Source organism: Rhinopithecus roxellana, chromosome 12 (genome assembly GCF_007565055.1).
Source record: "Rhinopithecus roxellana isolate Shanxi Qingling chromosome 12, ASM756505v1, whole genome shotgun sequence".
Taxonomy (NCBI): Eukaryota; Metazoa; Chordata; class Mammalia; order Primates; family Cercopithecidae; genus Rhinopithecus; species Rhinopithecus roxellana.
Genome location: NC_044560.1, coordinates 133013390 through 133026258, shown reverse-complemented (window position 1 = coordinate 133026258; position 12869 = coordinate 133013390). Strand labels below are relative to the sequence as shown.

General features: G+C 49.8%; 1 protein-coding gene across 1 annotated transcript; it reads left to right on the top strand.

Annotated features, from left to right (window-relative positions):
- Positions 1–2088: 2088 nt before the first annotated feature.
- IFNL1 (interferon lambda 1) lies at positions 2089–4443 on the top strand. The gene is made up of 5 exons (XM_010380919.2): positions 2089–2350; positions 2566–2643; positions 3726–3875; positions 3981–4064; positions 4159–4443. Exons 1-5 carry the CDS (start codon positions 2180–2182, stop codon positions 4282–4284), a joined length of 609 nt encoding a protein of 202 aa, XP_010379221.1. The 5' UTR covers positions 2089–2179; the 3' UTR covers positions 4285–4443.
- The last annotated feature ends 8426 nt before the right edge of the window (positions 4444–12869 follow it).

Below are 12869 nucleotides of genomic sequence, written 5' to 3'. Positions count from 1 at the left end.
GAGAGATAAATAGATAGATAGAGACTAGATAGATGAGAGAGAGAAAGAGAGAGGAGGGGATTTATTAGGGGAATTGGCTCAGACAATTAGGAAGGCTAATAAGTTCCATGAAAGGCCATCTGCAAGCTGGAGAACCAGGGAAGCTTGTAGTTCAGCTCAGTTCAAGAACAAAAGCCTCAGGACTTGGGGGGCAGCTAGCGTAAGTCCCAGCAATTTTTTTCTGAGATGGAATCTCGCTCTGTTGCCCAGGCTGGAATGCAATGGCATGATCTCAGCTCTCTGCAGCCTCCGCTTCCAGGGTTCAAGCAATTCTCCTGCCTCAGCCTCCCGAGTAGCTGGGACTACAGGCTTGTGCCACCACACCTGGCTAATTTTTGTATTTTTAGTAGAGATGGGGCTTCACCATGTTGGCCAGGCTGGTCTCGAACTCCTGACCTCAAGTGATCCACCTGCCTCAGCCTCCCAAACTGCTGGGATAACAGGCATGAGCCACCATGCCCGGCTGCACATCCCAGCATTCAAAGGCCAAAGAGCCTGGAATTCTGATGTTTAAGGGCAGATGCAGGGTGTCCCAGCTCGTAAGAGCGAGCAAATTTACCTTTCCTCTGCCTTTTTGTTCTATTCAGGCCCTCGGCCAATTGGATGGTGCCCACCACATTGGGTAACAATGGGTCTTCCTTACTCAGTCCATTGATTCAAATGCTAATCTCTTCTGGAAACACCCCAGAGTCATACCCAGAATTAACACATCACCAGCTATCTGGTAAACTTAACCAGTCAAGGTGACACCTAAAATTAATCATCGCAATTATAAAAATAACTACTCAGAGAAACATTAGGAGCATGAACTGAGTTAGTTAATAGGACATTCTTTTTTTTTTTTTTTTTTTTTTTTTGAGACGGAGTCTCACTCTGTCGCCCAGGCTGGAGTGCAGTGGCCGGATCTCAGCTCACTGCAAGCTCCGCCTCCCAGGTTTACGCCATTCTCCTGCCTCAGCCTCCCAAATAGCTGGCACTACAGGTGCCCGCCACCTCACCTGGCTAGTTTTTTTTGTATTTTTTAGTAGAGACAGTGTTTCACCGTGTTAGCCAGGATGGTCTCAATCTCCTGACCTCGTGATCCACCCTCCTCAGCCTCCCAAAGTGCTGTGATTACAGGCTTAAGCCACCGCGCCCGACTGTTAATAGGACATTCTTAAATCAATGGCAGAAGCTCCTTCTTGGCTGGGAGCGATGGCTTATGCCTATAATCCTAGCACTTTGGGAGGCTGAAGCAGAAGGATGGCTTAAGGCCAGGAGTTCAAGACTGGCCTGGGCAACATAGTGAGATCCCTATCTCTACAAATATAAATAAATAATAAAATAAAGCGGTGGCTCACGCCTATAATCCCAGCACTTTGGCAGGCCGAGGTGGGCGGATCACCTGAGGTCAGAAGTTCGAGGCCAGCCTGACCAACATAGTAAAACCCAGTCTCTACTAAAAATACAAAAATTAGCCAGGCGTGATGGTGCGCACCTATAATCCCAGCTACTTAGGAAGCTGAGGCAGGAGAATCGCTTGAACCCAAGAGGCAGAAGTTGCAGTGAGCCAAGATTGCACCATTGCACTCCAGCCTGGGCAACAAGAGCAAAACTCGATCTCAAAAAATAGTAATAAAATAAAAAACCAATTTTTTTTTTTTTGAAACAGGATCTCACTCTGTCACCCAGGCTGGAGTGCAGTGGCATGATCTTGGCTCACTGCAACCTCTGCCTCCTGGATTCAAGCGATTCTCATGCCTCAGCCTCCTGAGTAGCTGAGACCACAGGTGCCTGCCACCACTCCTGGCTAATTTAGAATAAAAAAGAAGCTTTCTCCCTGCCACTCAGGTAGCCTTATCCCTAATCTCCGCCTCCGTCAGGAACTCCTCGAGGCCATTTGACTGAAAGCTGCCCACAGAGTTCTAAGGATTTCAGTTTCTCTTTCCTTCTTGATGCAGCTCCCAGCTCACTTGGCCCCGCCCACACCTGTTCCCTCACCAGGCTCCCAAACTGGCCCCACCCACTCATGCCTCTGAAGTCAAAGTGGAAATTCTCATTTCCAATTACCTTTTCACTTTACACACATCATCGTGGATTGCTCATTTTGCCCGGCTACAAAGCAGAGCCATGCCGCTGGGGAAGCAGTTGCGATTTAGCCATGGCTGCAGCTTGGATCGTGGTGCTGGTGCCTTTGGTGCTAGGCTTGGCCGTGGCAGGCCCTGTCCCCACTTCAAAGCCCACCACAACTGGGAAGGGCTGCGACATTGGCAGGTTCAAATCTCTGTCACCGCAGGAGTTGGCAAGCTTCAAGAAGGCCAGGGACGCCTTGGTGAGTTCCTGTTGCTAGGGGCTAACCTCCACTTCTACGGGTGTCCCAGTTACTGCCCTGCTACTGTGGGCTATCCTCTAGCCTTCCAACTATGGCGAACCTCTATCCTTTCTGCACTGGGTTAAACCTATGCTGTCAGGCCAACTTCATCCTTGCTACTAGGAGCTAGCTTCCAGCCATCCTGCTGTGGGCTAACCCCTGCCCTTGCTCTCTAGGAAGAATCACTCAAGTTGAAAAACTGGAGTTGCAGCTCTCCTGTCTTCCCCAGGAATTGGGACCTAAGGCTTCTCCAGGTGAGTTGGAAGTCAGGCCCCCTTCACCCTTCCCTTGACCCTCTCCCTTCTCTCCTTAAGTGGCCCCTTAGCCTTCTTTGTCTCCCTTGTCCTTCACTGTCTTGGACCTCTCCTCACCTGTCCTGTGCCCTTGCCACTTCTCAACAGCTCTCTTGACTCTGTCCTTCCCCTGGGTCCCTTCTGTCATCTCCCGTCGGCCCCACTCCCCTAGCTCACTCACCTGTCCCTGTCACTTCCACTCTCACTCTTCATTTCTCTCCCAAATGTCCCCAGTCTGTCCCCCACCTGTGCCTTTCATCCTGCTCCACTTCCCCCTGTCTGTTCTCAACACTGACTCCCTCTCCCTCTCACCTGCCCCGTCACCTGTCCCTCATCATCTTTCACTGACATTCATCCAGCTCATGTTCCCCCTTCATCCACCCTTCTTTTTTTTTTTTTTTTTTTTTTTTTTTTTTTTGAGACAGAGTCTTGCTCTGTCACCCAGGCTGGAATGCAGTGGCATGATCTTGGCTCACTGCAACCTCTGCCTTCTGGGTTCAAGCGATTCTCCTGCCTCAGCCTCCTGAGTAGCTGTGATTACAGGCATGTGCCATGATGCCCAGCTAATTTTTGCATTTTTAGTAGAGACAGGGTTTCACCATGTTGGCCAGGCTGGTCTCAAACTCCTGACCTCAGGTGATCCACTTGCCTCGCCCTCCCAAAGTGTTGGGATTACAGGCGTGAGCCACCACACCTGGCCCCACCCTTCTTCTCTGTGCATGCAACTGTTCCTCTCTCACTGTGCCCCAACCTGCTTTCTCCTCACCCGTCCCCACCCCGTCCCAGGGAACCTCTGTGACCCCCGTAAGTCCCTTTTCATTTGTCTCCATTTCACTTATCCCCTCACCTGCCTCCCTGACCATCCTGCCTCCCCTGTATCCTTCCTCAAGTCTTCCCCCTCCTGCCTCCTTCTCCCCAGACCCCTCACCTGTCCCCACCACATGCACCGTGTCACCGTCCTTCCCCAGGACTGCCTACCTGTCCCCACTAACTGGGTCTTCTTGCCTGTTCTCCCTCACGTGCTCTTTTTCACCTCTCCTCAGGTGAGGGAGCGCCCTGTGGCCTTGGAGGCTGAGCTGGCCCTGTCGCTGAAAGTCCTGGAGGCTGCCGCTGACACTGACTCGGCCCTGGGGGTCGTCCTAGACCAGCCCCTTCACACCCTGCACCACATCCTTTCTCAGCTCCGGGCCTGTGTGAGTCATTGGGGCCCGGGCACCCAGGTCTGTGAGTTCTAAGCAGCATCCTTCCCCTGTGGTGGCCCAGGATCCGCCTCACACACCACCCTCCTCTGCCCACAGATCCAGGCTCAACCCACAGCAGGGCCCAGTCCCCGGGGCCGCCTCCAACACTGGCTACACCGGCTCCAGGAGGCCCCCAAAAAGGTGAGTGAACCAGGAAGAGAAGGACCAGGGTCTGAGGAGCCAATAGGAGCCCAGACCCTGGACAGCCCCTGACCCATCCCCTCCTCCCCCACAGGAGTCCCCTGGCTGCCTCGAGGCGTCTGTCACCTTCAACCTCTTCCGCCTACTCATACGAGACCTGATATGTGTCGCCAATGGGGACCTGTGTCTGAGAACGTCAACCCACCCCGAATCCACCTGACACACACCACACCTTATTTATGGACTGAGCCCTACTCCTTCCTTAAATTATTTCCTCTCACCCTTTATTTATGAAGCTGCAGCCCTGACTGAGACATAGGACTGAGTTTATTGTTTTACTTTTATACATTATGCACAAATAAACAACAAGGAATTGGAACCTTCTGTGATAGGTGAATCCTTGAGTGTGTGTGCGATTGTGGGTCTGTGACTGGGTGTGGATACCTGTGTGATGCAGGCAAAATTTGTGACTGGTTGTGTATATTTGTGTGTGCCTGACTTCTGTGACTGTGCGTGTATTTGTGTGTAAATGAGTGTCTGCCCAAACTTGAATCTAACCAAAGATGCATAACTGTGCATGTTTCATGCCCACATGTGTGCAAATATGTGTGTGTACTGCCAGGCATGGTGGCTCATACCTGTAATCCCAGCACTTTGGGAGGCTGAGGCAGGCAGATCACTTGAGGTCAGGAGTTTGAGACCAACTTAGCCAACATGGTGAAACCCTGTTTCTACTAAAAATACATAAATTAGCTGGGAGTTGTGGCGTGCCCCTGTAATCCCAGCTACTCGGGAGGCTGAGGCAGGAGAAATGCTTGAACCTGGGAGGTGGAGGCTGTGGTGAGCCGAGATCACACTACTGCACTCCAGCCTGACTGACAAGAGCGAAACTCCGTCTCAAAAACAAAAAAGGCCAGGCGCGGTGGCTCAGGCCTGTAATCCCAGCGCTTTGGGAGCCCAAGGCGGGAGGATCACTTGAGGTCAGGAGTTTGAGACCAGCCTGACCAACATGGAGAAACCTCATCTCTACTAAAAATACAAAAATTAGCAGGCGTGGTGGTGCATACCTGTAATCCCAGCTACTCGGGAAGCTGAGGCAGGAGAATCACTTAAACCTGGGAGGTGGAGGTTTGCGGTGAGCCAAGATCACACCATTGCCCTCCAGCCTGGGCAACAAGAGTGAAACTCTGTCTCAAGAAAGAAAAAAAAAGAAAGAAAGGGAAGGGAAGGGAAGGGGAGGGGAGGGGAGGGGAGGGGAGGGGAGGGGAGGGGAGGGGAGGGAAGGGAAGGGAAGGGAAGGGAAGGGAAGGGAAGGGAAGGGAAGGGAAGGGAAGGGAAGGGAAGGGAAAGAAAAGAAAAGCTCTCAGGGTGCTACATCCTGGAACCTAACAGCAATGCTGTGGGAAGCCCAGACATACAGAGGCCACGTATAGGTACTCCATATGATAATCCCAGCACAGCTTTTGATTCACCCCAGCTCAGGAACCAGATATGCGAGTGAAGAAGCATTTAGATGACTCTAGGTCCCAGCTGGAGCAGAGACAAGCCATCATCACTGGGCCCTGATTAAGTTCCTGACCCACAGAAACTGTGAGCATAATAATATTTGTTTTATGCCACTAAGTTTGGTTTGTTATAAGGCAATAAATCATTGGAACAGTGAGACAGCCACCAGCCCATGACAATTCACTGTGAGGTGTGTCACGAGAAATTTATTACCAAAATAACCCATCAGAGTTTTTTGGGGGGGGTTGGGGAGAGGGGGACAGCGTCTGGCTCCGTCACCCAGGCTGAAGTGCAGTGGTATGATCTATCTCAGATCACTGCAACCTCCACCTCCCAGTTTCAAACCGTCCTCCCACCTCAACTTCCTGAGCAGCTGGGACTACAGGTGTGTGCCTCCACCCCCACCTAATTTTTGTATTTTTCGTAGAAACAGGGTGTCGCTATGTTGCCCAGACTGGTGTTAAGCTCCTGGACTCAAGCAGTCCTCCTGCCTCAGCCTACCAAAGTGCTAGGACTACAGGTGTGAGCCACCGCGCCAGCCCCAACAAAGTTTCTGAATGGTTGACTTTTTGTTACATTACAGGGGTTTCAGAATAAAATTCCATTCTTATCATCCTATAACTCTCACTTCTTTGTATTGTTTGTTTGTTTGAGACGGAGTCTGGCTGTGTCGCCCAGGCTGGAGTGCAGTGACAAGATCTCAGCTCACTGCAACCTTTGTCTCCTGGGTTCAAGCGATTCTCCTGCCTCAGCCTCCTGAGTAGCAGGGACTACAGGCACGTGCCACCACTCCCAGCTAATTTTTGTATTTTTAGTAGATGCGAGGTTTCACCATGTTGGCCAGACTGGTCTCGAACTCCTGGCCTCAAGTGATCCTCCCGCCTCGGCCTCCCAAAGTGCTGGAATTACAGGCATGAGCCACCGCGCCCGGCCTCCTTTGCATTCTTGAGGATTTTCTTGATTAGGAGTCAGAGGACAGAAGTACAGCCATACACAGAAATCACATACAACCAACGGGCAAAAGTTGAAGCATTCCCCTCGATAACCAAAAGCAAGTTAAATGTGGCCAGGTGCGGTGGCTCACGCCTGTAATCCCTGCACTTTAGGAGGCCTAGGTGGGAGGACTGCTTGAGCGCAGCAGTTAGAGACCAGCCTGAGCAACATAGCGACCACATCTTTACCAAAAAAAACTCAAAAATTAGGTAGGCGTGGTGGCACGTGCCTGTAATCCCAGTCCCAGGAAGATGGCTCAAGTCCAGGAGGTTGAGGCTGTAGTGAGCCATGATTGTGCCACCGTACTCCAGCCCGGGTGACAAAGTAAGACTGTCTCAAAAAAAGAAAGAAAGAGAGAGAGAGGAGGGAAGGGAAGGGAAGGGAAGGGAAGGGAAGGGAAGGGAAGGGGAGGGGAGGGGAGGGGAGGGGAGGGGAGGGGAGGGGAGGGGAGGGGTGGGGAGGGGAGGGGGAAAGGGGAGGGGAGGGGAAAAGGGGAGGGGAGGGGAAAAGGGGAGGGGAGGGGAGGGAAGGGAAGCTGAGGGAGAAAGAAAGAGGAGTTAAACGTAAAAAAGTTATTTGTAAATTTTTAAAAAATTTACACCAACCTCACAACCATTCCCACTACATTATAAAGTCTGTGACTAGCAGAACCTCAGTTTGGGTAGGGGGCAGCATAGTGCCCTGCACAGGACACGAATTTCTATCTCTTTTGCTGATACCTGCTTTCCCAGGCTCCCTCGCAGCTCAGAGTGACCATGAAATTAAGGTCTTCTTAAATAAATTAATTTATGCTGGGCACAGTGGCTAAATCCTGTAATCCCAGCACTTTGGGAGGCTGAGGCAGGCAGATCACTTGAGGTTAGGAGTTTCAGACCAGCCTGCCCAACACTGCGAAACTCCATCTCTACTAAAAATACAAAAATTAGCTGGGCATAGTGGCGCATGCCTGTAATCCCAGCTACTCGGTATGCTGAGGGGCAGGAGAATCGCTTGAACTCAGGAGGTGGAGGTTGCAGTGAGCCGAGATGGTGCCACTGCACTCCAGCCTGGGTGACAGAGCGAGACTCCGTCTCAAAAAAAAAGGTAATTTATGTAAAAAATGTAACACAGTTTGGCAAAGGGTGAGCCCCATACATGTGTTTGTTGCTGTTAACTCTCATTATTTTAACGTATTTTTCTTCCTTGATACGAACAGAACTCTTTCTCACTTGTTCCCTTCCTTCTGGCTTAGTTCATTGGTATAAGGATGTGAGACCCAGAGCTATGGCAACCATTTTGTGACCACAAGGCAACAAGTTTAGGGTGTGAAGCTATCATTCTGAGGAAGGTAGACCAAAAGAGTAGAAAACGGGGTCCTTGCTGATATTAATAAGCCATTGCACCAAACCTCAGAATCCCCTAACTCCACACTTACTTAGATGACATAACTGAATGTCCTTATTGCTTAGGTCATGTTAATTGGATTTTTCTGTTTCTTGCAGCCAAATGTATCCCCACAAATTCATCCCTGCATGGCCAGCACTGAACCCAGAGAAGGTGGTCAATTAATATTTCATAAAAATTTTAGTCATATAGGACATGTCTGAGCCCAGGCATATGAGTCTCTTCAATTATGAATGTTGCAGTGGAAGAAAACAAGGTTGCAAATCTCTGTTTGGAGATGCCAAGGCTTTACGGAAGAGATTTTGAACTGGATATATTTTAGTTTTGCCTGACCAGCATCCATTACTCCTGGTAACAGCTCTTCAGTTTTCCTTTGGAAATGACCTCCTTTCCCACTCCCTCATTTCGCTGGACACATGACTCCAATTTGATCAATTAGAGCAAGCACTCCATCTCCAGAGCACAGTAACAAGCTTTTCCTTGTCCTCTCTCACGGTGGCCTTTGCTTAAGTGGTTCCCTCTACTTAGGACAGTTCCTACCACTCTCCGATGACCAAGTCTTCACCTGGTTCATTTCCACAATATCACCACCTCCTCCAAAAATCCTTCTGCATAGTACACCGGGGTTTCTATTGCTATATATATATATATATGTTTTTTTTTTTTTTTTTTTTTTTTTTTGAGACAGAATCTCGCTCTGTCGCCCAGGCTGGAGTGCAGTGGCATGATCTTGGCTCACTGTAACCTCTGCCTCCCGGGTTCAAGTGATTCTCCTGCCTCATCCTCCTGAGTAGCTGGGATTATAGGCGCCCGCCATCATGCATGGCTAATTTTTGTACTTTCAGTAGAGACAGGGTTTCACCATGTTGGCCAGGCTGGTCTCAAACTCCTGACCTCAGGTGATCCACCTGCCTCAGCCTCCCAAAGTGCTGGGATTACAGGCATGAGCCAGCGTGCCCAGCCTCTATTGCTTTTATATGCTCAACAAGCTTTCTTAATTTTGTTTTCTTTCTTTTTTTTTTTTTTTTTTTTTGAGACGGAATTCTCGCTCTGTCACCCAGGCTGGAGTGCAGTGGCCCGATCTCAGCTCACTGCAAGCTCCGCCTCCCGGGTTCACGCCATTCTCCTGCCTCAGCCTCCAGAGTAGCTGGGACTATAGGTGCCCGCCACCTCGCCCGGCTAGATTTTTGTATTTTTTAGTAGAGACGGGGTTTCACCGTGTTAGCCAGGATGGTCTCCATCTCCTGACCTCGTGATCCACCCGTCTCGGCCTCCCAAAGTGCTGGGATTACAGGCGTGAGCCACTGCGCTTGGCCAATTTTGTTTTCTTTTTTGAGACTAACAGATAATGGCAACAAGCTTTCTTTGTTTTCTTTTTTTTTTTTAAAGATCTTGCTCTGTCATCCAGGCTGGAGTGCAGTGGCTCAATCATGGCTCACTGCTGCCTCAAACTCCTGGGCTCAAGACCACCTCCTGAGTAACTGGGACTACAGGTGCACACCACCATGCTTGGCTAATGTTTTATTTTTATTTTTATAGAGACAGAGTCTCGCCATGTTGCCCAGGCTGGTCTCAAGCTCCTAGCCTCAAGTGATCCTCCCACCTTGGCCCCGCAAAGTGCTGGAATTACAGGTATGAGCCACCACACCCAGCCAACAAGATTTCTTATCCTACTTTATCTGGTGAGTATTTAGCTTCAACCACATAAAATTGCCAATACTCTACAATGTTTCATCTACAAAAATGGCAAGTTCATGTGGTTCGATCTAATATTTAGCAATCCCCCCTTCCCAGGACACACAGCCTGGACCTAGGACCCACCCACCCCCAACCTGGCCAATCAAAGCATTCCATTCACTCCCTTGGATGCCTCAATCAGTGCAGGTGTTGCCATGTGACTTCAGCCAGACCAATAAGAGCCCTTCCCTGAGATTTTTCTCTTAGGACTAGAGATTCTGCCATTTTATCTCTGGGCTCTGGAAAGATTGAGTGTGTGTCTGTAAATAAATGACTATTTTCCCCACCACATGCAGATGAAAGGAATGAATCTGAGCTGAGACAAGCAAAGAAGAGAGATGCGTAGGGAGAGTGTCTTGGTGGGGTTGAGTCTGGGTTCCTTTCTCTAAAGCCCTGTTCCTTGTAGCTTTGCAATCCCCCACAACTTTTTTTTTTTTTTTTTTTTGAGACGGAGTCTCACTCTGTCACCCAGGCCAGAATGCAGTGATGTAATCTCGACTCACTGCAACCTCCGCCTCCTGGGTTCACTGCAACCTCCACCTCCCGGGTTCAAGCGATTCTCTTGCCTCAGCCTTTCAAGTAGCTGAAATCACAGGAACCTACTATGCCCAGCTAATTTTTGTATTTTTAGTAGAGATGGGGTTTCACCATGTTGGCCAGCCTGGTCTCGAACTCCTGACCTCAGGCGATCCGCCCACCTCAGCCTCCCAAAGTGCTGGGATTACAGACATGAGCCACCGTGCCCGGCCTTTAATTTTTTTTTTTTTTTAATAGAGACAGGGTCTCACTATGTTTCCCAGGCTGGTCTTGAACTCCTGGACTCAAGTGATCCTCCCAACTTAGCTTCCCAAAGTGCTTGGATTATGTGTCAGTCACTGCGTCCGGCCCTCAATTCTGTTTTGAAGGTAGGCATACCTCACCCCAAAGCTGGGGTCTCCATGGAAATCAGACCACATACCATCCCTGGTGAAGACCCTTCATTGGCTTCCCACGGCTCCAAAGAATAAAATGTTAACTCTTGACCACACCTCACAAGGTTCTGTAGAACCTGCTTGCTTCTCCCACCTACTCTCCTCTCACGCTCCTCACTTCAGTGCAGACACACTGCCTCCAACACATCAAGCACACTACTTCCTAAGGGCCTTTGCACATGCTGTTCCCTTTGCCTGAAATACTTTTCCCTGCTTTTCTCACAATGAATTTATTTAGCTCCAACATCACCCTTCTTGACCCTCCCATCTAAAGTAAGCCTCAAAGTCATTCTCTATGCCATCATCCTGTTTTCATTCTTTGCATAGCATTTATTTACCACTGGACATGCATTATTTACTTGTGTTTGTTTGTTTGTTTGTTGGATGTCACTCTGCCGCGCAGGCTGGAGTACAGTGGTGGGATCAGGGCTCATTGCAACCTCAACCTCCTGGACTCATTTAATTGCTTGTTCGTTTATTTCTCCTCCCTCTGGAATATAGGCACCACGGAGCAGGGCTTTCTTGTTTTGTGTCATCTATTGTTCACTGCAATAGCCTCTACATAGGACCAGTTACATAATACATGCTCAATAAGGCTTTATCAAGTGAATCAGAGACAAGATTCCTGATGGTTCTGTGTGCAGGTTGGAGGCAGTCAGCTTTCCAATCATGGCTCTGCTGTTAACTGGCTGTGTGATCTTGGACATGCTTCTTAACCTCTCTGAGCTTGTTTCCTCATCTTGAAAATTGTGTGCACACACTGCATATACCTGTACAGGCTTTAAATGCAGTCACGCTTATTATTGGAGTAACTCCATTTCCTGAGCATTATGTGCCGTGCACTAGGTTGCATGCTCTTTATCTGTGCATCAGGGAGGGTTTGGGAGCGCTGTGCCTGGCTTGTGAAAAGCCCTCAGTACCTAGGAGTCTTCATGACTGACACAGATGAGGGTGGTTGGGCCCCTGAGTGAGGAAGCCTCCCGGCCTGTGATTCTCTGGTGCCTCTGTCCTAGCTGCCTCCCACCCTGTCTGCCTAGATCCATCCCCCTCCCTCCTGCTCTGTTTCTATTTCTGTCTTTCTCTCCTCCTCCCCTGGCCTCAGGGGGCCCCTGACTGGCAAGAAGCCTTCCTCCTTCTTCCCCAGGATCAGGAAGGTGTTTTCACTGCAAGGCCCCTGCAAGGGCTGGGATGTCTGTCCCTCTCCTCTCCCCAACCGGCTTTCCTTCCGCAGCCATAGCCCTCAGCCTCACCTGAGAAACTCCTCTCCCCACACCATCCTCCATGTCCTCCGCCAGGGTCCCTCAGATTCCAGGCGGAGCAACACAAGACCTCTTGTGCCTGCACCCACCAGGCTGGCTGTGGATATCCAAGTTCAGCTAAGGTCATGGGGGCCATACCCCAGCCTCCGGACACAGACCCCAGAGGCAGCATAGTGTAGGGGTACAATCAAACTTCCAGCTCTACTATTTATTCATGGGGGGGATGGAGGGACTTGGGCAGGTGACTTCATCTCTCTGTGGTTCAGGTTCTTGTCTGTAAAATGGGACGAAGGATCAATCTACCCTACTCCACTGAGTTGTGAGGTCTCAGCGGGTGGAATGAATATTCAATAACTGCTCAGCAGTAGAGCGCTCTAGTTAAGGGTATTGAAGGATGGCCCGGCGTGGAGACTCACGCTTGTAATCCCAGCACTTTGGGAGGCCGAGGTGGGCAGATCACAAGGTCAGGAGATCGAGACCATCCTGGCTAACACAGTGAAACCCTGTCTCTACCAAAAATACAAAAAATTAGCCGGGTGTGGTGGTGGGTACCTGTAGTCCCAGCTACTCGGGAGGCTGAGGCGGGAGAATGGCATGAACCTGGGAGTCAGAGTTTGCAGTGAGCTGAGGTCACGCCACTGCACTCCAGCCTGGGCGACAGAGAGAGATTCTGTCTCCAAAAAAAAAAAAAGAGTATTTAAGGAGTTCAGGGAATGTCACCCCAAAATATGGCACCCTGGTATGCTGATTATTTTAAATTAAAGGCACTTACAGATCCACAGATGCTGGAAGAAGCTTTCCTCTGATGTCTTCCTATGTGCCTAAAGACCATAACCCACCAAAAAGAACACAAGTGCCTTCTGTCCTCTCCCTGACATTTCATTATCTTTGACAGGAAAAAAAGAGAAACGTAACTACATCTGGACGGACTTTGTCACAAGTAATTATCTGTCTGT

Bases quoted from the DNA above. Each gene is read 5' to 3' on its own strand.
- IFNL1 (XM_010380919.2), top strand. From the start codon at position 2,180: ATGGCTGCAGCTTGGATCGTGGTGCTGGTGCCTTTGGTGCTAGGCTTG. The intron at 2,351-2,565 runs GTGAGTTCCTGT...CTTGCTCTCTAG, and splicing joins AGAAGGCCAGGGACGCCTTG to GAAGAATCACTCAAGTTGAA. The intron at 3,876-3,980 runs GTGAGTCATTGG...CTCTGCCCACAG, and splicing joins TTTCTCAGCTCCGGGCCTGT to ATCCAGGCTCAACCCACAGC.